Below are 25582 nucleotides of genomic sequence, written 5' to 3' on the forward strand. Positions count from 1 at the left end.
ACCTCAAAGCACAGCCCAGAGTGGAAGATGGAAGGATCACAAACACTGATTTCCAGGCTCAACTTTCCAAAGGGCCGACGACTATCATCAGGGTGAAATATCCACAGACGTGGGCCCTGGCGTTCCCGGGGACAGAAGGCTCCACGCAGCAAATGCCTTCTTCTGGCAGCAGGTGGCAGAGGAGAAGCTGCAGCAGTGGATAAAGCTGTGTCTATTATTCCTTGAAGGCAAAGCCCTCAGTCCAGGATAGAGGAGGCCCTATCCAGCTGACAGCATGGCCCAAAAACAGGAACCAAAATTCTAAAGAGCACAGAACTAGGCTGCAGCCAAGGTGAATGATCCTCACTGGCAATGCCTTGGAGACGTGGGAGGGCTAAGGGCTTGTCATGACAACCATTCACCAGGGGATCCCGGGCATGAACACCAGCTGTTAGGAATTTGCCAACCCTGCCCCTAGACCGCCTTGTCCAGGAAGTTCATCCATGTCCAGCCAACTGCAAACCACTTCCCCACCTTTTAGACTTAGAACCAAAGTCTGGGACAGCCTTTCAACTTGGATAATTTCATAGCTCTTAATTCCTCTGACCCACAACCACTTCCCCTCTGCCTTCAATTAAGTTTGTTTTGCAGCTAATGGCTAGGAAAAGGCATTTCCAATAGGAAGGGGAGGGTCAAAAATTTGGTAAAACCAACACACAGAAATGACCATTCAGAAAGGTAACACTGCATAGTGGTTTTGAGCAAATTTCAGAGCAAGCCCTGCTGTGTCCATCACTAGTCATGCGTCTTCAGGAGCAACACTGACCTTCTCTACCAGGTGTTAAATAATGCCTCTGCCTAACAAAGCCCAACATGACAGCTGGTAGAAACCAGGTGCTCAGTAAGTATTTACTGTATTTACTATTATCATCTTCATAAATATGTCAAAACTTTCCATAAGATAAAGGGGTTCCATAGCTCAAGCTTTCATTCTGCAAGACTTTAATAAGCACCTATTAAGTATCAGGCTTTAGTCTAGGAATTGGCAATGAAAAGAATAAGGCAGTTAAGGAACACTCTTGCTCTTATCAGCTTAAAGTTTTGTGACAGCAATGGATGACAAACCAATATACCAAGATATAAATTAAACACAGATAACTAAATCCATGAAAGAAAACACAGAGCACTGTAAAAATAATAACAATACAGGTGATGTGGGAAAACACAGGAAGGAAGGACCTGGGCAATTATTAAGTTGTACTTCCTCAGGCACCTAAATTCTAGTAGCCAGAGTCTGGGAAATGTTCCAAAATGGAAATAAAAGGTTTCTCATTCCATCTGAAATTCTGTTAACCTGTTTCTCAAAAGCAATACAGATGACAAAAAAGCATATGAGAATATGCTCAACTACAAACTGGTAACTACAGAAATGCATATGAGCATGGAGAATTCAGTTCTGCCCCTGCACAAGTGGCTATGACCAAAAAGAACTGTACCACTGAGCTGGCACAGTGAGCAAACAGACACCCTGACCCCTGCCAGCACAGCGTAAAGCAAGGCAACCTTTTTGGAGCCCAATTTGACACTGGGCATTAAAATGGTGTTAGAAAATTCTTTGACCCAGACTTCTAATAATGTATTCTGAAGAAATAAGAGGACAAGCATTATAATACAAATGTATAAGGACAGTTATTTCAGGTTGTTTCTAACCCCAAGACATCAGAAACCACCTTTGTCTTTAGTAGAAAATCGCTCAAACAAAATACGTTACATGCATACATAGAATACCACACTGCTATCAAACAATAACATACCTTTATCCTCAGATGAAAAGATGTTCAAAACATGGTGGTAAGAAGAGAAGACCCAATTTTCAGAAGGGTATACACACACATGTCCATGTCAATAAAAAAGATGGATGTGTAGCATTGCACATACATGCACATCCAATATATAACACACAGTCTACATCAAAACGTTAGCTCTGGGAGGCCCTGTAACAAGTGAGCTTCACTACATTCTTTGTACCTCTATGAATTACCTCAACCTTTTACAATAATCATGTATTACTTCCTCTTGTTCCAGATTTCTTGGGGGTGGGGTGTGACAAGGGCAGGAACAGGTGATAAAATCAGGAGATCAAGGAATAATCTTCAGTCACTTCACTACACTACTATATTACCCCATGTCCTGAGGTCGAAAGCACTTTCTACATATGCCAAACTGTGTGTCTGAGTTTTTCAATATTTTTTATTCTCACCTAAGGACATATTTCATTGAGTTTTTCCATTTTTAATTGCAAATTCTTTTATTCCACATTCTTAAAAAGATAAAAAACAATGAAAAGATTTTTAAAACTCTACCAATGGAAAATAAGTGGTCTAACATTTTTTGAGCATATATTGATGGTGCATTCAACAACAGGTTTAATCTTCACTGCAGTGCCATTTGGTAGTTATCACAGCCCTCCTCCTTTCACAGGAGAGCAAACAGAGATCTGGAAAAATTAATAAATAACTTAAGGTCACAGAGCAGGTGAGTGCAGATGTGAAGGACAACTCTTCTCAGGAACAGTGTTAGTTTCCTGTGGCTGCCATAACAAAGTACCACAAACTAAGGGTCTTAAAACAACAGAAATGTATTCTCTCACAGTTCTGGAGGCTAAAGTCCGAAATCGAGGTATCAGACTCACACTCCCTCTGAAACCTGTAGGGCAGAATCCCCTCTTGCTTCTAGCCACTGTGTCCAACAACAATCTTTGGCATTCCATGACTTGTACATACATCACTCTGACCTCTGCCCTCATCAACAAGATCATTTTTTCTTGCATGCCTGTCTCTGCTTGTTAGGACCCCAGTCATAAGGATCAGGACTTCATTAAACTTGGTTACATCTGTGAAGAATCAATTTTCCAATAAAGTCACATTCTGTGATACTGAGGGTTAGAACATTATCGTATGTTTTGGGGGGGGCACAATTCAACTTATAACATGGGCCAAGGAAGCCAACACTGCTTGCTCTACTATGTCCTGCCCATGGCACCACCACCATTAACATCATGTCAGTGTCATGGAGGCTCCATATGACTTTTTCATGACAGTGGAAGGAGCTCCGTTCTACCTTCAGGCAAGACTAAATGCAATCTCTTAAAGGCAGATGAGCTCTTCTCCTGCTGTGAAGGCTTTGCCTTCTACACTGGCTCTCATCAGTCACTGAAGCTGTCTCCAAAGTTATTTATTCTTCTAGTTCACGGTCTGTTCTTCGGCTAAAATATACTCAAAAACTCTGTCAAGTTTAACAGATGTGGAGGAAATGTAATTCACTTTCCCAGAGCCTCCAATTTAGGGTCACATCAAATATATTATGAGAAGGGGAGGAGATATGGTACTACAAGGTCTATCTGGAAAAAGTTCAGCCATTGTTAATTTAATGAGAACAGTTTGCATGATGTCAATGTAACCTGGCAGCCAAGGAGAGTGAACTGGAATGCACATGTGTGAACAGTGATGACTTCACTGTACTAATCAGTGGGGGTGGTAGACTCCACTGATTGAGTGTGTGTACTGTGTGGTTGTCACACTCAAAAAGACTGAGCAAGTAGAACAACAATTCTGCACCAAATTTTGTAGATTTTAAAATCCACATCTTAAGTCTGCATTAAACTTAAACATTCATCTGCAGCAACTATTCAGATGATTCAGAAGGCTGCAGCAATGGGCAACTGGTAGCTTCATCAGGACAATACATCTACTCATGCATCACATCTTGGGCAGAATTTTTTGGTGAAACATCATATCACCCAGGTGACTCAGCCCCCTACAGCCCAGATTTGGTGCCCTGTGACTTCTGGCTTTTCCCAAAATAAAGTCACCTTTGAAAGGGAAGAGCTTTCAGAGCATCTATGAGATTCAGGAACATATGACCGGGGAGCTGATGACAACTGGGAGAACTGTGTGAGGTCCCAAGGTGCCTACTTTGAAGGAGACTGAAGCATCATTGTCCTATGTACAATATTTCTTGTATCTTGTATCTTCTTCAATAAATGTCTCTATTTTTCATGTTTCATGGCTGGATATCTTCTGGACAGACCTTGTATTTTAATATGTTCTTGATATAACTCATTATCTTTGCAAGTCTGCTTAAATCAGACACCAAAAGCAAAATCCATCATTTCTTAACTGCATCAGTTACTTTTATTTTTCAATTTCTGGAGCTGTTTCCAGAAACAGCAAGGGTGCTTCTGAAACCAGTAATCAAAAGACTATCAAGCCACTGTCAACTGATGATTTTCAGGCCAAGCATTTGGCTCAGCAAATTAAAGAAGAAAATGGCAAATACCCTGCCTGGGTGAGAACCAGGATGCCCATTTATTTTACGTGTGAAGACACACAAAGGATTTCTGCCTCTCTAAGAATATCCCCTCCAGAGCTCCCAAATATGCTGCCGAGCATCATGCCATTTGCAGGTCCGTTTGGAGCAAGAGAACAACCTCCCAGGCAGTTTTTGCCCCAGGGCTGCACAATTAGAAGCTTGCCAAGGTGAGCAGCCTCCCATCTGCCTCCACCCCTCTGTCTCAGGGAGCTGACTGCTGGCCCAAAGAGACAGCTGGACTGGAAAGCCTCCCTGGGGCCTCCCACCTGTGCTGCAATCATATGCAAAATGTCAGAGGCCCCCGATGAGTGTCAGTCTGTACCTTCTGTGGCAAGCATCCGATGGCCCTCTGCGGCTGATGGCAGCAGGAAGCTGTACTTCCTGTGGCCTTACATGGTACACGGGGCTGAGGATGACTAAGACTGGCATGAAATTCCCTGTGCCATTTAGCCTTGCCAAGTTCCTCCTACTCTAATTTCTCCCACAGCCCTCACCTCCAGGGACACCTTCCCTCCTTCCATATCTTTCTCACATTTCCAAATCCCCGGGCTTTGATCTGTTAATAACTTCGTCTTTTTAAATATATTAAAAATGATCAAACTATCTAAAGAGGGCATTGTCCCACATACTGACCACTACCACACATGACTATTTTAAGTCAAAAATCCAGTCCTTCAGTCGCTCTAGCCACAGGGCAAGTACTCAGTGGCCACACGTGGCTAATGGCTACCACACTGGCAGTGCAGACTCAGACAGACCCATTACCCCAGACGGTTCTATAGGACAGCCCTGGTCTGAAGGATATACAGAAATGTGTCCCTCCTTTGTCTGTTCCCAGTCCTCCTCCCAGAGGCGATGTTACTGCCAGTCTCCTTTGTGTCCTTGCAGAGATTGTTCTTTGTATCTAAACAAACGTATGTGGAAGCAAACCTCTGTTACTAAAACAAATGAGAGAAGACCCCAAACACTATTTTGCACCATGCTTTCTTCACTGACAGGACCATGGAGCTCACCATATAAGTGCACAAATAGTTCCCTGTTTTTTGCGTGTCCTCACAGCAACCCGCTCTCAGCAGGACAACCGCCACCACTCAAGCCCTGTAACCACACTTCTGCTCCCATGTCCCCTTGGTGGCGCCCTGCTCTCTTGCCTCCCAAACTCTTCCCTCCGATTCCCAGGCTCCACATCCTCAGTCTCTTTTCTGACTCTCCCCCTCACCTCTTGGCCAAACAAAACATGGTTGTTCTGCGAGGCAGCTGCCTTGCCTACCTCTGACTTGGAGGCTGTGTCTCCTCTCTTGTGCACATTCTCAAAGCCTGCCTTCTTCCAGGTGATTTCCAAAGCAGTTTCTCTGGCTTTCTCCCTCAGTAGTCCCAGTTACCCACAGACTAAACCACCCACTACACCTCCCTGCCATTGCCCCCAACCCCTGGCCCCTCTCCTTCATTCACTGAGGACATTGGCACCTGCTTCATTCTCTTCATCTCCTCCATAAATTCTACAACCATCCCCTCAACTGCACATGGACCATCCAGCCAATGCCAGGCCTCACACATGTCCCTGACCTTTTGTCCTCACCCTCCCTCAGCCACCTACCCCTACCCTAAAGCCACACAAATAAAGGAACCACCTGTGAAATCCTGGTTTTCAGCATGCTACTCTCACATTAGCATCCCACACCAACACCTGTCAAACTAAACCAGTCTTCTAATCCATGATGACTACTCATTAACCTTGTCATTGTCCTCCCATCCCTTCTTACCCATTCTGAATATGTATGTTCCCAGATCCCTCCCTTACAAACAAACTTGACTCCCTTGCACCCTTTCTAGTTTACGCACCTTTTGAAAACCCTGACCATGTGTAAACCTGGTTCACCTTCTCCACTCATATTCCCTACGAGAAGGTGACTGATCAAATTTGGAGCTCTTAAAAATAAAAAGCTAGTTGGTAGGGTTACAAAATGGAGCAATTGCTATAGAAAATGGTATGAGGGTCCTCAAAAAATTAAAGCTAGTGCTATCATATGACCCAGCAGTCCCACTTCTGGGTCTGTATCCAAAAGAATCGAAAGCAGGGTCATGAAGAGATATTTTCACACCCTTGTTCATAGCGGTGTCACTCACAACAGCTGCAGTGGTCACAACCCAAATGTCTGTCAGCCAGTGAATGGGTACACAAAATGTGGATTATACATACACCAGAATATTGTACAGACTTAAAATGGAAAGAAATTCTGAAATGTGCTACAATATGGACGAACCTTGAGGATGTTAAGCTAAGAGAAATAAGCCAGTCACAAAACAGCAAATGCAGTGTGATCCCACTTATACTAGGTATCTAGAGTAGTCCAATTCCTAGAAACAGAAAGTAAAATGGTGCTTTCCGGGGGTGGGGGAAAGGGTAAAAGGGAATCGTTTAATGAGTGCAGAGTTTAGTTCCACAAGATGAGAACGTTCTGGAGATCTGTTCACAACAATGTGAATACACTTAACACTACTAAACCATACACTTAAAATGTTTAAGATGGTAAATTTAATGTGATGTGTTATTTCAGCACAGTAACGAAGCACAGAACAGAACGGAACTACCGGGCGAGCCCCTCTCTGTGGCGGTGCTGAAGCCACACCCTCCCCCCTTGAGCACTGAGGGCCCAGGGCCGCCAGCAGCGGCTGGCAGGGCTGAGGGAGCTGCCTACGCTCTTTGCACTGGCAAGTCCAAGCTCAACATTCTTCCTGAACCTTAGAGTCAAAGTAGGAAAATTTAGAAGAATTAACTAAGAACCAGTTGAGTATTTCCCTATTCTCCCAAATATTATTTTCTAGCAAGTAACTGGAAACTAGTAGCCTTTCTAGCTCTGCCTCTTATAATTCATTCATGCTCATTAATATGCAAACATCGGTTTCTCAATTGGCAGTGATTTCATGAATTTTTAATTTACATGCAATGAGCCAGAGATTAAAACTTTAAACTAAAGCCAACAGTAGAGGATTGTGAGTGTCGTTTTAATCCCTAGATTAAGAATCTCTGAATGAATTCACTGGCACCAGCACATTAACTATAATCTGGGAATTACTAAAACAACTCCTCTGGATTTTTACTTTTTGGGCATTAATATAGATATACATTTCTTAAAAAGCACCTGCTTTGGGATCATTAAGAACAGTGAAACCAAAGATATTTCTTGTTATCAGTCTTAATCTGGGAAAAGCTCTAGGCCACCTGGCAAATGCTCACAGAGATCCCAACACTATAGAAAAGCCACGATAACATGAGGCATTGTGACTAATGTGTAAGAAACTCATTTCAGCAAAAATAAAATCAGACTTAAAGTAAGCAAATTAGAAGAGAGACATTGAGAAACAATGAACTCAATTCCTTCTGGAATTGCAAATCCAATTCTGGATTATTAATTCTAAAATAAGAAAAAACAGAGGGAAGAGCTTTCTCTTTTGAGGGCAAGGCCCCGTGAAAATATAAGCCACATATGCAATTTTAAATTTCTCTAGCCACATTAAAAATGTAAACAGAAAAAAAGTAAACAGAAGCAAGTAAAATTAAAGCAAAATTAATTTTAAGAGTTATTTAACCCAGTATATCCAAAATATTCTTATATCAAATTATAATCCATATTTTAAAAATTATTAATGAAAAGTTTACATTCTTTTTTTCTTTCCACATCTTTGGAGTGTGATATATACTCTTCACTTACAACACCTCTTAGTACCAGCCACATGCAAGTGCTGAAACAGCCACTAGTGGGGACCGTCTGGGACAGTGCGACTGCACAACCAAAGAACTTACGTTCTTCTGACAGGACAGGGACTCGCTCTTGAAACCCAAGCATATCTTAGGTTGTGCTCTCTAGATTGTTCTCACATAATCCTCGAACAGCCAGCAACATCCGGGGTGGGTGCATCAGCTTCTCTTTTGGCTAGACTGGTGTTAGTTCAACACTGGTCATTAGGTACGGACATTTGAAATTTTACAAAATAAGTTTACTACTAGTGTTTTCTTAATTTTTTTCAACCACAAAGTGACTCACTTTTTTCAAAATTAACCTTATCCTAAATAACATCATCTGTGATATTACAAATTTTTATACTGTAATTTTTATTGTTTATTTGTTCAAAAAGTTAAAGTACATTCAAATAAATATTTAACACTTAAAAGAAGTTTGTGCTCTACCTAAAGCCAACAATTAACTAAACTGAAATTCATATTCATTCACATTGGTGAATCAATTAGGGTGTCATCTTTCAAAAGCTTTCCATGTGACACGTGAAATGTGAGATATGTTACTCAGAGAGTCGGGGTAACATATCCCCAACACACAACATATATATGTGTGAGTATGACACAGCCCCCCTCCCAAGAGTATCCTCTGTCTGGGAACCACCACAATCCTACCATAAATGCATGGGGCATTTATTCCTTTGTATTCAACTGTTCAAGAGCTGCAGAGGTGGGGTAATACTCTTGCCCTAATGACCAGTGGTGGCTCAGTTCTAGGGGAGTCCCCTCAATAATTAATCATCATGGCAGCTACGATTTACTGAATTACGATTTACCGCATTTGGCACATAATTGTTCCAAAGTGTGTGCGTGTGTGCATGCGTGCGCACACATGTCAAACTGTGATAATTATACCTCACTCATATAATTGTCATAATAACCCTAATGAAGGAAGTATTGTTTTTTGCTTTTCCAGTCAAGGAAACAAGGGGCAAAGCTGTTTATACCTTCCCACAGGCAGAGATAATAAATGGGGAAGCTGAGATTCAACACCAAGAAATATCACTCTGGAACCTCTTCTGTAATCACTCTGAGGATTGCAAATGGAATAGAGATGAAAGTTGGAAAAAACACATGTTTCATGGTCACAGACAGAAATCCCTCAAAGACAAAGGCATTCCCCCACAGGGTGTGGGGAGTGAGGCAAGCAATATCCTCTGATACAGAGAGGATGGTGCAAGTAGAATAATTTATAATGCCCTCAGGATGTCTTCTGGAAATTCCAGTGGAGAGCTCATCTTGCTCAGAAATAAGAAAAAAACATGAAAATTCAAGGGAACAACAATTCCAAAAACACAAAGCTTAAGAGGATGGAAAGATGGATGGATTGATGGATCCATGGATGGATGGACAGAAGGATAAAAAGGCAACTGAGCATAAAAATGTTTACTCCAGACTCAAAAGCAGAGAACAGAGAGTGTTATAAAGGGACATCCATCTCTTTGACCACTGTGGAAGGAAATGGGAAGCTGAGATTCAACGCCAAGACATATCACTCTGGAACCTCTTCTGTAATCACTCCAGGGGTGATTCCAGAGGTGATAATCACCCCAGCCAGCCATTCTCAAAGGCAATTTGGGGACCTTATTCTTGTCCCTGGACCAAAACTGTAGAGTAAGCTGTGCTGACAACCTAATTATGCGGCCTTCATTTGCAAGGGTTCTGCAGTCTGGGAGCAAGTAAAAATCCACTTACATGTATTCCCTATGGGCAGAGTGTACCGCGGCCGCGTTGCTGTAACGCCACAGGACAATCGCCGAAGACAGGACATCGAGGATGGCATCAAACTAGGAGAAGGAGACATGGCATTAGCAGTTTTCCAGAGTTAAGACACAAGGCAATGATTCTGTGACTCAGAACATCTGAGCAGGTGACCTCAGAGCAAAGAGGGTTTGCATCGTTATGATGTGAGCCATTCATCTTCTGTGCAGTGGGTCCCAGGGACCTGGAGCCCAGGGCACCCCACAGGCCAGGTCCTATTTCACACTGCTCCCACGGCCTGGGAAACCACACTCTCCCACATGGTGGGTCTACTCCTGGGCCCGTGGCTCCCAGCACTCTGGAGATATGAGGGGATTGCACTGTTCTAACACGTTTGAAATTGGCTTCCCCATGGTGAGCAAGATCATTTCAGCATTTAACTGTGTATCCCAAGTAAAAGATTTGGGGTGAGGAATATGTTTTTGGTTTTCAATGGGATTGTTCTACCTGGGGTCCAGGATGAGGGTGATCACCTGGGAATTCTGCAAACACTTTAAAATTGTATATAAAATTCAGTCCTTTTGTATTAATGAATGATGTGTTGGGGGAGGAGGCAGGGGGAGGGAGGCAGGGAAAGAAAGGGAAAGAGAGGGGAGTGTGAAAAAGAGGGAGAGAGAAAGTGTGTGTGTGGTGTGTGCATTTTTCTGGAGAGACAGTCCACTCTTTCAAAAGTTTCTGAAAAATATCTGCAACACCCAAAACATTAAATTTTCACAATGAAAGGAAGAAGTGGGTTTGGGAAAAGAAACCCATACCCTTAGGTACAGGAAACCCTAAAGCTACAAAGGAGGAGTGTTTACAAGAACTCTGTATGAGCAATTGTGCCACGCCACACTTGTCATCTGGAAAATTACAAGCACTCTCTTGAGGGGATGTGGGGAAGCTTCACCCAAGTTTTCAACATGCTTGGCCTGTAGAACATCTGAGTCCAGGTTTCTCTGACTGACTCCCATCAGGGAGCAGGCTGGGAACCAGGCTACTGCAGTCAGGCCACAGACTGGCGTATCCCCACGGCAGCAGCCCCACTCTTAACTCCCCACATCTCTACTGCACCAGCGAAGGCTCACTCCAGGGTGTGCCCATTTTCAACTCTATAGCCTTGAGGGGCAAATAAGGGCTAAAGCCCTAAAACATCCTCACAATCAGTGTGGGAAATGTGGTCCCCTAATCTGTTCTTGAGAATTACACAGCACCACTGCAGTTTACTTCTAGTAAATTCTAATTTCCTGTAGAAGGGATTTCTATAAAAGGTGTGTTTGTCATGCTAGGCTCTCATCTGCAAACCACCCTCTTCTTACTGAGAGCCCAGGGTGAGATTTGTGGGCTCAGGAAAAACGTGCAAAACTTCATAAAAGTACATTTCAGGTTACTTACTGCAAACCCAAAAGCAGAGGCGCTGTACCTCATAACGGAGACAGCTAAAAAGAAAGAAAATATTATTCAGAATATTTTAAGACCTCATATTTATTCTCTCTCATTTGTGAGTATATTAATTTATTTGATATTCCCTTTTAAACATCAATGGAAAGTTTCCAAGAGAATAAGTTTAAAAATTAACTGCAGTTGTAAACTCTGAGAACAAAAAAAAATGCAGTATGAAGAGAAGATTCCAGGCTCCACCAGCAACAACTTCCCTTCGAGGCACATTCTGAGCAACAAGGGGCCAGTTTCAGAATGAAGACGCTTAAGCAGTTGTCAACCAAACGACCACGGAGATTTGATAGTTTAGCGGCTGGGAGTAGAGAGCTGGAAACTATATTAAACTTCAAGGTAAAGGTACAATTGCCCAAACTGCTCCCATAAAGAAGCAATTAGTGGTGTCTGTGTGCACATGCCATTGCTAACAGAGTTGAAAAAGATCTCTAGCCCGTCAGAGCTTAAAATTAGTGTAGACCTCAATAAAACTGTTCAGAAAAACAATAACAAATAATCTTAAACAATAGCCATCCACAAATGTAGATATAACAATTATAATTAAAACATTTGTCCATAGTCAAAAATCTACCTTTGGGGGATAGGCAAGTAGGTAGCACTTTTGCCTAATTCTGTGATCTGTTCTATGCCGAAGCAATGTCCGCTTCAGAGACTGTTCTCAATTTACTTTAATAAAGTCAGTTCTCCATAGTTAACAAGCATATGTCCAACCTCCAACAAAAAATGAAACCCTACGCAATGGGTCAGTAAAGCTTTGAAGTGGATGGTTCCAGGCACAGGTGTTGCAAGCGCTCATTCATACATGAGAGGCATGGGCACAGGGTAAGGAGGTCAACACTGCACTCAGCTCACTACCTGTCCCTTCTCAGAGTCAAGGACCTGCTCTCTGTCCTTTCCATAGGTCCAGAAATGGACCTGGGATAGCTTTGTTGTCCTTTATAATCCATCCCCAGCCACAAGGGGCATATGACCCAGTGTGAAGCAAGCATATTTCATTTGTTGTGAATTAGGAATTGAGACAGAGAGAGTGTAGTTGGTTAATTTATGTTGTTGGAACTGAAACTTTCAATCACCAGAGCTAGTGCTGGCCATGGTTTGCTATAAAGACTGAGGAGCAGAGAGATAACCATGGGGTACAACACAGTTCTGGGGCAGAAAGATCCTCTGGCTTCCTAAAGTGTCCAAGACCTTCAGAACCTCAGCCACGGCCCAGGCCTCAGGCTGAGTAATGCAATCAATTAAATTCCTGATCCTCTTTGTTTTGATGTGGGCTGCTCCAGTGTTTCCCGCCAATGCCCTTACTGGTATAGAGAGACAGTCAGATCCAGGTGTGTGCACAGACCAACAGCACCTTTCACAGGCAACACAGGTGTGCAGTGCAAAGGGGCACTGGGCCTTCCCGAAGAACTCAACTCACCTGCCACATTGGTGTGTGCAAAAAGGGCAGCAAATCCCTCAAGGGGTCTCTCTGGGCACCAAGATGCCCTATCGGACATGGAGCCCACCTTGCAGGAAGTGCCCAGTAACTGTTAATTAAACTGGTAACTGACTTTTATGAAACAGGTCTAAATGAGTATCTGGTTTTTCCTTTACAACCTGTTTTTAGACTATCTTAGCTCTGTGCTCTTCATGGGTTACTTCTTTATTAGTAGTGGACACCTTTTGAACTTCTACTAACACCTTGTCAGATACTCAAAATGCACAACAGATCAGGAAGAGATGCCCAGCTGGAGCTCCTGCTCGGCTCCTCCCTGCGCTGTTTGGCCTGGCACCACTGCAGGGAAGGCACAGCCCAAAAAGCACACCCCTCACCGTCACGGAGGACCGCCTGTTCTCCAAGCAGTGAGCCATTACTTTAAAAAGTTTTAACTGAGTTATTTGTTAATACCAAACATTTATACAATGGGCTACAGATTTAAAAGAGGTGGGCGCACACTCAGTTATATTGAGAAAACCAGGACCCTTGTCTCTGGTCTCTGGTCTCCAACAAAAGAGCTGGCCACTGAATGGAGGGATTTCTTCCCCTGACTCAGTCAGAGTCAGTGTCCATGACTTCAAACACTCAAATAATTACAATGGGAAGTTATGTTTGTGTGAGTCAGTTTAGGCTACCCAATGAAATATTAACACTGTTAACCCAGAGTCCTTCACAGAAGGGAAGGATTAACATGAATCATTTATTTATAAATTGGCTCCATCAAATTTCCCTGACAAGATGAAAAGGGAGAAAATGCCAAAAACTGCACAGAGAACCCAGGTTACATCGAAGGGCACACCGCATGGCGTGGCTCAGGCAGCCTCCCTTTGTGAGCAAGTCCCCGGCTCACAGAAGCTAGTAGTCATTAACACAGGGCCTGAATGGGAGAGGTCAGAGCCTTTTAGGAATCTCTGAAGAGTGGGAAGTATAACAAGGTAATTTTCCCTGGCCTGTCATGGAATGTGACACATCCTAATTCTGGTTCAGACAGCCCCTGTTCACACAGAAAAAGGGCAAACCATGGGGTTCTCATCAGGATGCTTCCAACTCCCCTCATGCGAAGGAAGCATTCCACAGAAAGAACGGCAGGCCTGTGCCAGAATGACCCACCACGGCAGGGACGATGAGGTCGGTGCCCCAGAGCCCCAAGTGTACCTGGCTAAGGGTAGCTGAAAGCCATCACAGGTCTGACAAAAGTCCAGCAGTGCCTTTAAGACAGGTGCAAATTTAACAAGGGACAACAGACAAGGGCTCTTTCAACCTCAAACAATTATGCGGTAAGCTGGCATGGTCAGTAGACAGACAGGCAACAGGGCAACCGTGAACACGGAGCTCTCCCATGAACAGTGCTCTGGGTCAAGGTGGGGGCCACAGAGCTGAAGATAATGAAGTCACTGCAGCTGTTGGCACTCAGTGCGGAGCCTGTTGATCAAACACTGCAGCTGCTCTGGAATGGAGTGCCCGGCTGTCAGTAGCCTCCAAATTCATCCAGAGAGCATTGCTGTCAGAATCCTTTAGGGAAATTTGTGAGAACATTTCTGCACCTTACTGCTAGGACATGTCTCCACTGCTGATAACTTAAACATGCACTTAGGGAGCCAGTGGTCACCAACAAACAGCCTTTGAGGTGAGCAATTATAGGCCATCAGAGCCTCATTCCCCAGGGCGCTGAGGCCTGGTCTCCTGCCTCTCCCTGCCCAGTGGTGAGAGTGGAGGTCGACTGCCCTCTGAGCAAGCTGGCCTTACACATCCATAGTATATGCTCAGGATGTGACTGGGCTCTTCTCAGTTTCTGAGGTGGTGTTTTGTTTTGTTTTGTTTTGCTTTGTTTGTGTTTTTTTTATACAAAGGCACACAGTCCTTAACATGCTATATTCATAAGTAAAATGAAGATCTGTAGTTCCATTCCCCTTTTGGGTAAGAGCACCCTGAGTATCCTCTGGAAAATATCACTTGCCCTGGCCCCAGACTATGTGGCTTGGGTGGGATGGTATAATTATCCTCATTCTAGTGTATACTGTCCTACGGCCAACGTGAGTGATTCAGAGATGGCACAATTCAGTGCAAGCCAAGGAGAATCCCTGAAGTTTTACTGAAAATACTGGGAATGGGATGTCTTTCTAAGATGAGATTGCAAAGAGTAAGTAAGATGGAAAGAGGAGCTTCATTTATCAGTTTTGCTTTAAATGGGAAAAGCCTACCTCAGAATAAAGCCAACACAGAGGAAAGCAGATATTAAAGATAAGAGGTACAGCCCAGGCTGGGTGGCTCCGAGGGCTGAGTGTCACCCCGGTGCGCCAAGTGTGCGGGTTTAATCTCTGCGTTGGGCACACGCAGAAGGCAACCAGTGAGTGCAACAATGGGTAGAACAAGAAATTGATGTTTCTCTCACTTTCTCTTTCTCTCTCTCTCAACAAATTAAAAAGAATTCAAGGTAAGAGATACAAATCAGACCACTGATAACAGGGACTAAACCTCTGGAATCAGCCTGGCCTGAAGTCCATCCCTTGTATTTTTCAAATATGTGAACCAATAATTTCTGTTAATTTGTTTAAGCCAGTTTGAGTTTTTATCACTTGCAGCCGAATGTCTTAATACAATATACTTTGACAGACTAATCCCATGTTCAAGAGTCCCTTTTAATGTCTCAGAAGTAGAAAAACACTTTACACGTAAAAGGCTCATAGCAGGTTTATGTAATTTATAACAGAAAAACACTGGACACAATCTCAATGCCCAGCAACAGGGTGATGATGAGAATATGGTTCATTCAAAAAATAGGCTACATGTAGCTATTTAAAAATGCATACAAAAAGTAGTGTTGGTTAATGCTCACATTAGCATATTTGTTAGAATAATGATATTGATAATAAAAAGGTGATATGTCCGGTGCCTTCAGTACCGGGAAATGCTGGGTCAGGGTCTGGAGGCATTCTGGCGAATATACATGCACACTGATGGGGAGGTCAGGAGAGGCTTTACAGGGAGGGTGACATTTGAACAAAGGCTTAAAGGAGGTGAGGACAGGAGTCATGCCGTCACTTCCAATAATGGAAGAGTCCGTGCAAAGGCCCTGAGGTGAAGTGCCTGTTATGTTTGAGGCCATTCAGTCTGAAGTAAAAGGGAGAAGAAAGTTATGAGGTCATAGATTTTCCTATTGTTTGAGCAAAAAAAAATTAGGTATACATTGTGAAGATACAAGATGACATATGTGATACAACTAGCTTCATGATACAACTATAATTAACAAATGCATTGAAAACAACTAGGAAAAAAATCCCACAACTGATAACAACAGTTAATCTTTGGTGGCAGAAATATTTGAGTGAATTTCTTTCCTTTCAACTTTTTTACATTTTCCACATTTTCTATACCCATCATATATGGCCATTCAAATCAGAAAAAAATAAGTTTTATTTGGGAAAAATTACCCAATTCATAACAATAAAGCCACAGCTCTAAAACGGAATAGCAGAGACTAGATTCACAATGCACATCTGGGAATCAGCTGCACCGTGAGCTCATGAAGGCTTCTGGCTGGAAGGAAAACATACTACCTCACATGTCTTCACTACAACCTAGTTTCTAAAATGCATCTCACTAGGCCAAGTCTCCTACATGAGTGGATTGCTAATTCCCAAAGAGTTCACCAGAGCTCTGGTAGAGGACCAGACAAGCCAGGATGTGGAACGCAAGCAAAAAGCCACTCCCTGTCTAAGGGACAGCCTGCCTCCCAAGTTTTTGCTTGTCTTGCACTCTACTTTCCTTGTCAAGGGGGTAATAACAGCTACATCCCCAGAAGCATACAAACAAGAGAAGTCTTAAATAAATATTTACACAGGTCTGGTTAAAGACCAGACCTTCTTTAACTAACTAGGTCACATTCAGGCCAGAAAGCATGTCAGCTGAAAACTCAAATTCAAACAAAAAGACAGCTGGAAAATGGAGGGACCCAGGCAACCCATTGTTAGGGCAAAGCCAAATGCAAATCCTGCAGCTGAATAATCAGCAGGCTTTGCAGAGGGTTGTGAAGGTTCTGAGGAAGTACCTTGGAAATTCAGAGAAGTGAGAGTGTCAGCAAAGCAACTGAGGGTCAATGTGGAGAGCCCCTCAACAAGGAACATTAAACAAAGGGTGCCGTTTCATTCGCAGGCTAGTTTATAGCAACAACGAGGACCCATCTGTCATTTTCCCCAAAGTCAGCCAATAATTATCTTTAGCCTTAGCACTCTTTAGCAGTACCCCAGGCCCCATAACACCTCCAAGTTGCTAAATTATGTGCCCAGTAGAGCTCTGCTAATAAACCAAACCCGCTTTAATTAGAGCACTTCTGTCACACAGAAGCCTGGCAACCACACCTACAGCCGTGGAGCTGACCCAGCTCGAGAACTCATCTTTCCATCACCCACCTTCATCATCACACTACGACCCAGACAGAAGAAGTATAGCAGAAAGGGATCAAAACTAACTGATTTATGTTCTAACTCACTTCAGCAGAACCTCCAACAGCTTCCAAACTGTCTTCCACTCTAACAAGGTTATAATGTACTACAAAAATTTGTGATAGGATGTTGAATTCTGCCATCACTGAAGGAAAAGAGAGGGCCAAGCAGTTTGAAAAACAAATCAACAAAACTTTTTATTTTGTCTCCATAAATCAAAATGTGCCAAAGGGCTATCTAAGGATAAAAACCTGGAAGTTTTTGTTTAATCTATACAGTATTATTCAAATATCAGAGTTGGCTACCAACATTTTTAAATCAGGAGCCCTCATAAATTAAAAAAAGGAAAAAGGAACACCTACATTTTTGACTTCTCTGGAAAAACTGAGATCTGCTGAGGCTCTTGGGCACCTTCCTGGCCCTTCTGGGTATCTAGCTGCCCCAGTGGGCTTGAGTATGAGACTTTAGATGTAGCCCACACACAGCTCTAAGGAAAGCAATTTCCAACAAATGCCTGGGATATTCATTGTGCTGCATGAACAGCCGCCTCCAATATTTTCTACTATAATGTCTGGCTCTCAGCAAATTACAAAAAGCTGTAATAGGCCAGGTGCTCATAGCTTACTCCATTGTTTGAGAACTCTTTGTCTTCTGTAGAACCTGAGAACTCTTAATAAGCTCCAGACAGGCTATGGACACTGCCCACCTACCCCCAGAACTCTGTTAGTCTGCAAACAGGCAAACCCCCCACCAAGGCCCCAGGATGAACACAAGATTCTCTTTCTTTCACATGATCAAGAGGTGGGTGGTCATGTGCAAGTGTCCATATAGTCAGTCCCTCCCCCAGAATAACCTGTGCAACCCATAGCAAGAGTGGGGTTGAAGAAGTTATAAGATACTGCCCTTGAACTACTGTTATTGGGGTAGGGAGGTTTATTTGATAGTGATCTGAGCCATTTTGCAATAAAAGATGTATTTGCATTCAGGTTTACACCAGGAAGCAACCATGAAAAAGTCTTGCCTGGGCCCCCATATCCTCCTGCCCCACAATCTACACCTCTGCCCTAGCATTCTTCACATGCAGCAAGAGCTGTTCTATCTATTGTACTCTGGGTAAAGGCCAAAGTTTTTCCAATGGATAAGGTGCCATGGGCTGACCTTCTCCCTACCTGCTGTGCCTGCTCACTCCACTCCAGCCCCAGGGGCCTCCTCACTGACCTCCCCACAACCCAGCATGCTCCTGCCAGGCCTGGTTCTAACTCATTCCTCTGACTCATCCCCAGGATCTGGCTGGACACTCCCTCATGGTCTTCAGGTCTCCGGTCAAAACTCACTTCCTAGGCCTGTCCTGTTTACCCCATTTAATACTGCAACCTGCCCAGCTCCCACATCTTAGCTCCTCATCACCTTGTTCTATATATTCTTTACCTGGAGCACATATGATCTTCTACCACATTATTGGACTTACTTATCTATGTAATTGTGTATCATCTGCCCCCTCCACCCATTAGAATATAAGTATTGGAAACTTTTCTACTTTATTCCCTGATGTCTCCCAAATGCCTAGATCAGTGCCTGGATACTTGAAAACATTCAGATTGATTGACTGACTGATTGATAGATAGACTGAAATAATACCTTAGTGATATCTGTAGACAGTCTGCCCAGACCCCTGGGAGCCAGCTGAGGGTGGAGACATAGGAGGGGTGGCCAGGGGAGATGGAGCTGGGCGGTGGGGATGGAACTGGAGAGGTGCTTAAGCACCAAGCCACGCTCCTCGGGGCACTGAGGGTGTGGCGTGCAGCCATACAATATGTTCATGAACCACCTGAGGCCATGGCAATGACACTGAGTTGCACATGTATGACAGCAAGGGAAGATGCTGGACCAAAGTGGCCTGTCAGTCTAGCCCAGGGAAAGGAAGGGATTGGTGGGGAGGTGGGCCCACACAAAACACATGAAAATTTAGGAAGTTTACTGATTTTTCTGAGAAAGCACCTGGTCCATCTCATACCGGAGTTGATACAGGCCCAGGGGAACAAAGAAACACTTTCTTGCCCACCTGGTGAACACACTGGCCAATGCATTCATGGGACTCTAGAAGCCACATGGCCAAGAGTAGCACCAGCCCCATGCACGGGAACCTGAAGCTGGAGAGCAGCTGGGAACAAGCTAAGCTGCCTGGATAACTGCTCAACAGGTGCCTGTGGATCCCAAAGGGCAGTACTTTAAATGGGAACAGAATCTCTAGACTCTGTCTTTTGTCTTGATCTTGCTGAACACAGCTGGGTTTTGTCTGAGTATTTCGGAGGAGATGGGCTTTGAGACAAGAGTCCATCATTCTCCCAGATTGCACAGTATCTGAATAAAAAACCTTTTTCCTTTCCAACGAGCCTCTGCCCCTGGAGTCTGTCTTATGGTGGTGGTGGTCAGCTGAATCCCACTTCGGTTCAGTAACATTAACTCCGACTTGCAGTAAACAGTGTTCAGGGAGAAAGCAGACCGAACCAAGGGTTCATACCAAGAGGCCCAGCTGTGCTAGCAGGCAGCCATTCCCTGAGCAAATAGAGCAGCAGCCAAAACTCTGTTGGGCATAGAAACCAGCCTCAATAAAGACCATTCTTTTAAGGAGAATGAGGAGCATCTGAATGACAAAGACCAAGGACTATGAGAAGAGCAAGAAGAGCCCTGAAGCCAGGAAGCTATGAGCAAGCCCAGAATTGTACATGAGGAAAGAAACCAGGATAAGAACAGCCCAAGGAGAGTCTCTACCTTAGACCAGGGTGCTCCCATGGTCTCCAATACACACCACAGACTCACCCTGCTTCAGTCAGTGTAACATGAAACATACTGACCCCCATTCCAGAGCAGGAACTCACATTACAGGAACATGAGCTGGACAACTGCCACTTAACAAGGAGAGACCCAGTTTAGACAGATTCTCAGTGGTCACACAGGTAAAAGGTACCAGCTTACAGACAAAAATCCAAGAGCCTAGGTTTTTACTCTTTAGTTTCTTCAACAACACAGCCACTTTCACATTGCTGCTTCTACAAATTGGGACTAGAAAGAAGGAAGAGCTGCTTGAGGCCACTATTACCCAACTTTTATGAATGTTTATGAACTATCGTCAATAGAGTAAACAATCTGCCCTCACTTTTATTCATTCCAAAGATCTCATTCACCAGAACTAATGTAAGAGCACAGTTCTTGTTGAAAGTCAACTGCATATTATCCCTTACATGCAGCTTTACTCCTGCCTGTGCTATGGTTTCCCATGATGCCAACACCACTCTCAAGAAAGTAGTGTGTTGCCTCTGGGCATCAGGTCTAGCCAAGTCCCTACCCAGGCTGGCCAGGCAGCCTCAGATGACACTTAACCCCTGTCCAGTAACCCACCCTGCCCAGTCCAACAGGGGGAGCCTGAGTTCACCAATCATCCTCTCATTCAATAAACAAACATTTACTGAGCATATGCTACATGCCACATGCCGTTGCGATGAGCTGGGGATACAGCAGTTACTTGTCCAGTGACTTCATGAAATATGCCTTGCAAAGTCTAACTGTCCCTAAATCACAGAACACTGTTACTTTTGCCTAGTAAGTAAAGTGTTCATTGAATAGAAAACAGAGACAGCAGAAAATTTTACAAATCAGAACCTTCCCAGTTTGTCTTCTCTGGCCTTCTGTTCTAATTGCTGTTTTGGTTGTGGGGAATTCCAAACCTGAATGCTCATTCTAAGCCCATTATTTCTAGCTTGGCTCAGTGTCTCTCCTCTGGCACCCAACGCCTTCTCAGCTACTGCTCTCACTTTCTATCACACAGAAAAGATCCTGTGCCTTCTTCAACCAGCTTATGAAAACCTGAAATCAGGGGTTACACTATATTCAAATCACTATCTGCAGTTAGTACTCCAGAAATGCTTACTTGTTGAGCAATAAAAGCTTGAGGAATCATTAAACCCTAATAATAAGGTCTGGTTTTTACTGACAATTATGCAATAATTAATTCACGTCAGAAACAAAAGCTAGTACTATGGGCAACTAGAAACAGCAATGGCATGGATGTTGCGGCCCAAGGTCATCCTCATCTGACACTGCTGACACCATACCACTCATTGGACCTCTTTGGTTTACTGCAGAGGGACTTAAAAAAAGACTTGACTTAAAGAAGTGGTGCGGAGTAAATATTTACTCACTTGAGCTGATCAAAGTCATTAGAAGACCATTAACATCATCACTCAGAGAATAAAAGTTAAACATAGCAGAATAAAGGCCTTTTGTTCTCCCCTCTCTCCCTACTGCTTTTCTCTATAAAACCCACCAAAAGCAACAAGGAGCACAGAAAGCCAAAGAAAGAATAAAATGACGGGGGAAAAAAACCTAGGAAAAGGCCAACTTCAAACCCCAAGTTGTAAAAACTATCTTACCAAATACATTAAAATGTACTTATCAAGAGCTTATAACATACCTCAATCAAATTTTATTCAGAGCTCAGAGTTTTCACAATTTGGTGACACGATCAAGAGCCCAAACAATTACCCTTATACACAATACCAGGTTGGGAGATGAGCTGCAGCATGTACTCCTGAGCCCTTTCCCCCTATCCCACACGATGGAGAGCAAGGGAGGTGAAACCAAAGGAGTAATTGCTCAGAAAACCCTGCTCTAAGAATCACAGAGGAACAGAGACTGCCCTGCTAGATAATTTTCTCTTGCTCACGAGGCAGGGAGTTGCTCCCTAAGGTAGACTACCAAGGTGAGATGTCAGCACCGTGAGAAACCCTGCTCAAATAAAAGCAGCTCGCTGTTTTTCTTTCATGCCCCAGCTTCCCATAAAGCCCAAATTATTACAACAGGGAGGTACTGGCTAACTGGCTGACTAGCAGACAGAACCAGGGAACTGAAAAGAATTAGTAAGTGAATTCAGCATACATTGGGCCACTAGACACTACGCCAATACACAAGTATCAGTTACCACTTACTCCCAAACAGTAAGAAAATGCAGTTTTACAACCCCACTATTTTCAACAGTATAAAAATCAAATACCTAAGAATAAACTAAAGAAAAATGTGTTAAGACCTCTACCTAGAAAAATAATAAAATACTATTCAGAGATACCCAAACAACTGAGCTAAACTAGCCAGGCATAAAACTATCATTTAGAATTGAAGAATAGAAAAGAAGCTCCCCAGGCTAGAAAAAGCTAAAGGAGTTCATCGCCATCAAACCAATATCACAAGAAATGTTAAAGAACTTCTTTAAGAAGAAGAAAAAAAGATAAAAATATGAATAATAAAATAGCAATAACTATATATCTATCAATAATTACTTTAAATGCAAATAGATTAAATGCTCCAGTCAAAAAACAAAGGGTGGCTGAATAGATAAGAAAACAAGACACTCATATATGCTGTCCACAAGAGATTCACTTCGGATCAAAAGACGCATACAGACAGAAAGTAAAAGGATGAAAAAAGGTATTTCATGAAAATGTAAACAAAAAAAAAAAAGCTGGGTAGCAATACTTATACCAAAAAAAAAAAAACCCAGACATTAAAACAAAGGCTTAATAAGCTATAATAATAAACAAAGAGCCCTAGCTGGTATAGTTTAGTGGATTGAGTGCCAGCCTGCAAACCAAAAGGATCATTGGTTCAATTTCTATTCAGGGCACATGCCTGGGTTGTGGGCCAGGTCCCCAATGAGGAGTGCATTAGAAGCAACCACACACTGATGTTTCTCTCCCTTTTTTTCTCCCTCCATTCCCACCTAAAAATAAATAAATAAAATATTTTAAAAAAAAGAATACACACAGAAGGACCTGGCAACCCCTATTCTGGGTATTTATCTGAAGAAAGTCAAAATACTAATAAAAGACATATGCATCTCTATGTTCACTGCAGCATATAATTACAATAGCCAAGATAATGGAAGCAACCTAAGTGTCCATCAGTAGGTGAACGGATAAAAGAGAAGTGGTGCATATGTACAATGGAATATTACTCAGTCATAAAAAGGAATAAAATCTTTCCATCTTCAACATGAATGGACCTAGAGGGCACTGTGCTGAGTGAAATAAGTCAGACAGGTGAGATAAATGCCATAGGATTTCACTTATAAGTGAACCTAAAAAAACAAAGTAAATGAACAAACGAAAAAGAAACTCACAGATACAGAGAACACTTTGATGGTTGCGGGATAGGAGGCGGGTTAGGGGGATGCATGGGTAATAAAAGGGAAGTGATTAAAAAGTACAAATGGGTATGTACAAAACAGTCACGGGGATGTAAAGTACAACATAGGGAATGATATTGCAATAACTTTGTATGGTGACCAATGGGTACCAGATTTATCGAGGGTATCACTTTGTAAGGTATACAAATGTCTAATTACTACATTGTACACTTGAAACTAATAATATTGTATGTCAACTATACTTGAAAATAAAAAAGTTATTTTTAAAAATTCCATCAATTTTTTGTGAGAGAATTCATAAGATGATTGTAAAGTTTAAGTGGAAAGTAAAGAAGTAAAGTAAAGAGAAAGTCAAGAATATCCAAGAAAATTTTTTTTTATTTTGTTGTTGTTCAAGTACAGTTGTCTGCATTTTCCTCCCACCACTCCCCCTCACCCCAGCCGTATATTGAGCAACAACAAAACTGGAAGATAGTCACTTCCAAATATCAAGATTTATTTGAAAGCTAGAGTAATTAAGACAGAATAATGTTAGCACTATAGAACAAAAGAAGAGCCACACATATACAATCACTTGATTTATAACAAAGGTACCAGTGAAGTACACTGGGGGACAGAAATATCTTTTTAATAAATGGTCCTGAGCCATTGACCCTACCTCACACTACACACAGAAAACAATTGCAGATGAGCTGTAGATACAGATATGCTGAGCATAAGATAACACAGGAGATAACTGAAGTACAATATAGGTGAAATGTTCTCAATCTTGGTGGAAGGAAAAGATTTTTTCAAACAGGACATAAATGCATTTGTCATAAAGGGAAATACCAACAAATTAAACTACAAGATTCCATTAAAAGAGCAAAACAGCACATTACAGAGGAGAAGAAGATATTTACAATACTTATTACGGCCAGCAGACCATATCCAGAGTATACAAAGACGTCTTGCAAATCAGTAAGAAAGAGAAAAACAACTCAACGAGAACATGAGCAAGACTTAACAAGCTCCTCATGAAATATGATACACAAATGACCAATAAATATATGAAAATATGCTCAACATCATTAGTAATCAGGAAAAATAAAATTAAAATCACAATGAGATACCATTGCATAAGAAAAAAGGCTGACCGTCTTAAATGTTAGCATGGATGCAATCCAACAGGAATTCTCGAAGAACTGTTGGTGGAGGTGTAAATTGGTACACTTTAGGAAACTGGTTGCCAGTATCTAAAAACAAGTCAGTCACACTCTATAAAGCAGCTATTCCATTTCTACATATATAACCAAAAGAAATGCATACATATGCAAACAAAAATGTTTCCTGACAAAAATGTTCACAGCAGCAGTGTTCACAATTATCAAAAGTGGAAACAACACAAATGTTTTACAGTAGAATGGGTAAATGGCAGTCTATTCACTAATGAAATACTATACAAAACAGTGACAGTACATGAATCATAGCTACTTGCAACTACATGTATGAATCTCAACAAATAACGATAAGGGAAAAGGAAGGCAAACACAAAAGCATTCCCTGGACAGATAATTTATGGTTCTGTTGGTATAACATTCAAAAACAGAAAAAGGGACTCTCAGTCAAGATGGAGGTGTAGATAGACAAGCTTCACCTCCTCACACAACCACAGAAAGAATTATAACTAGATCTCAAAACAAACAACACTCAGAACCATCAGGGAATTGAGCTATATGACAGTCCAACAACCAAAGATTTAAAGAAGCCATATTCATCCAGACAGGTAGGATGGGTGGAGTCAGGTGGGGTCGGGGAGACCAGTGGACAGGAGTGGAGACTCAAGTATGGCATGGAGATGCAGTGGCAGCAGTGGAACTGATGATCACACATTCACATGTGGTGGGTAAAAATCAGGAGGGATACCTTGGGAGCCAGTGAGTCCAGGCCAGACCACACAGCCCAGGGTTGCAGTGCCAGGAAGATAAATCCCCATAACTTCTAGTTATAAAAACCAGTGGCTGTTGAAGCAGTAGAAGAAACTGCTGGATTTTTAGGACACTCAGCTTAAAGAACCCACAAGAAATTAAAATGTACACAAACTCACTCACTCTGGGATTCAACATCAGGGCAACAGCTGGAAG

The 25582-nt window shown here is 42.6% G+C and overlaps 1 protein-coding gene across 1 annotated transcript in view; it reads right to left on the reverse strand.

The window, feature by feature from the left end:
• Positions 1-25582, reverse strand: part of TMEM163 (transmembrane protein 163) — a 221871-nt gene that overhangs the window by 72715 nt on the left and 123574 nt on the right. The window contains exons 3-4 of the mRNA XM_036023651.1: positions 11282-11325; positions 9842-9933 (exon numbers count right to left, since the gene is read on the reverse strand). Of these exons, the coding sequence (XP_035879544.1) occupies positions 9842-9933; positions 11282-11325 (136 nt within the window). The remainder of the gene's footprint in view (positions 1-9841; positions 9934-11281; positions 11326-25582) is intronic.

This window comes from Phyllostomus discolor, chromosome 4 (genome assembly GCF_004126475.2).
Source record: "Phyllostomus discolor isolate MPI-MPIP mPhyDis1 chromosome 4, mPhyDis1.pri.v3, whole genome shotgun sequence".
In the NCBI taxonomy this organism is placed as follows: Eukaryota; Metazoa; Chordata; class Mammalia; order Chiroptera; family Phyllostomidae; genus Phyllostomus; species Phyllostomus discolor.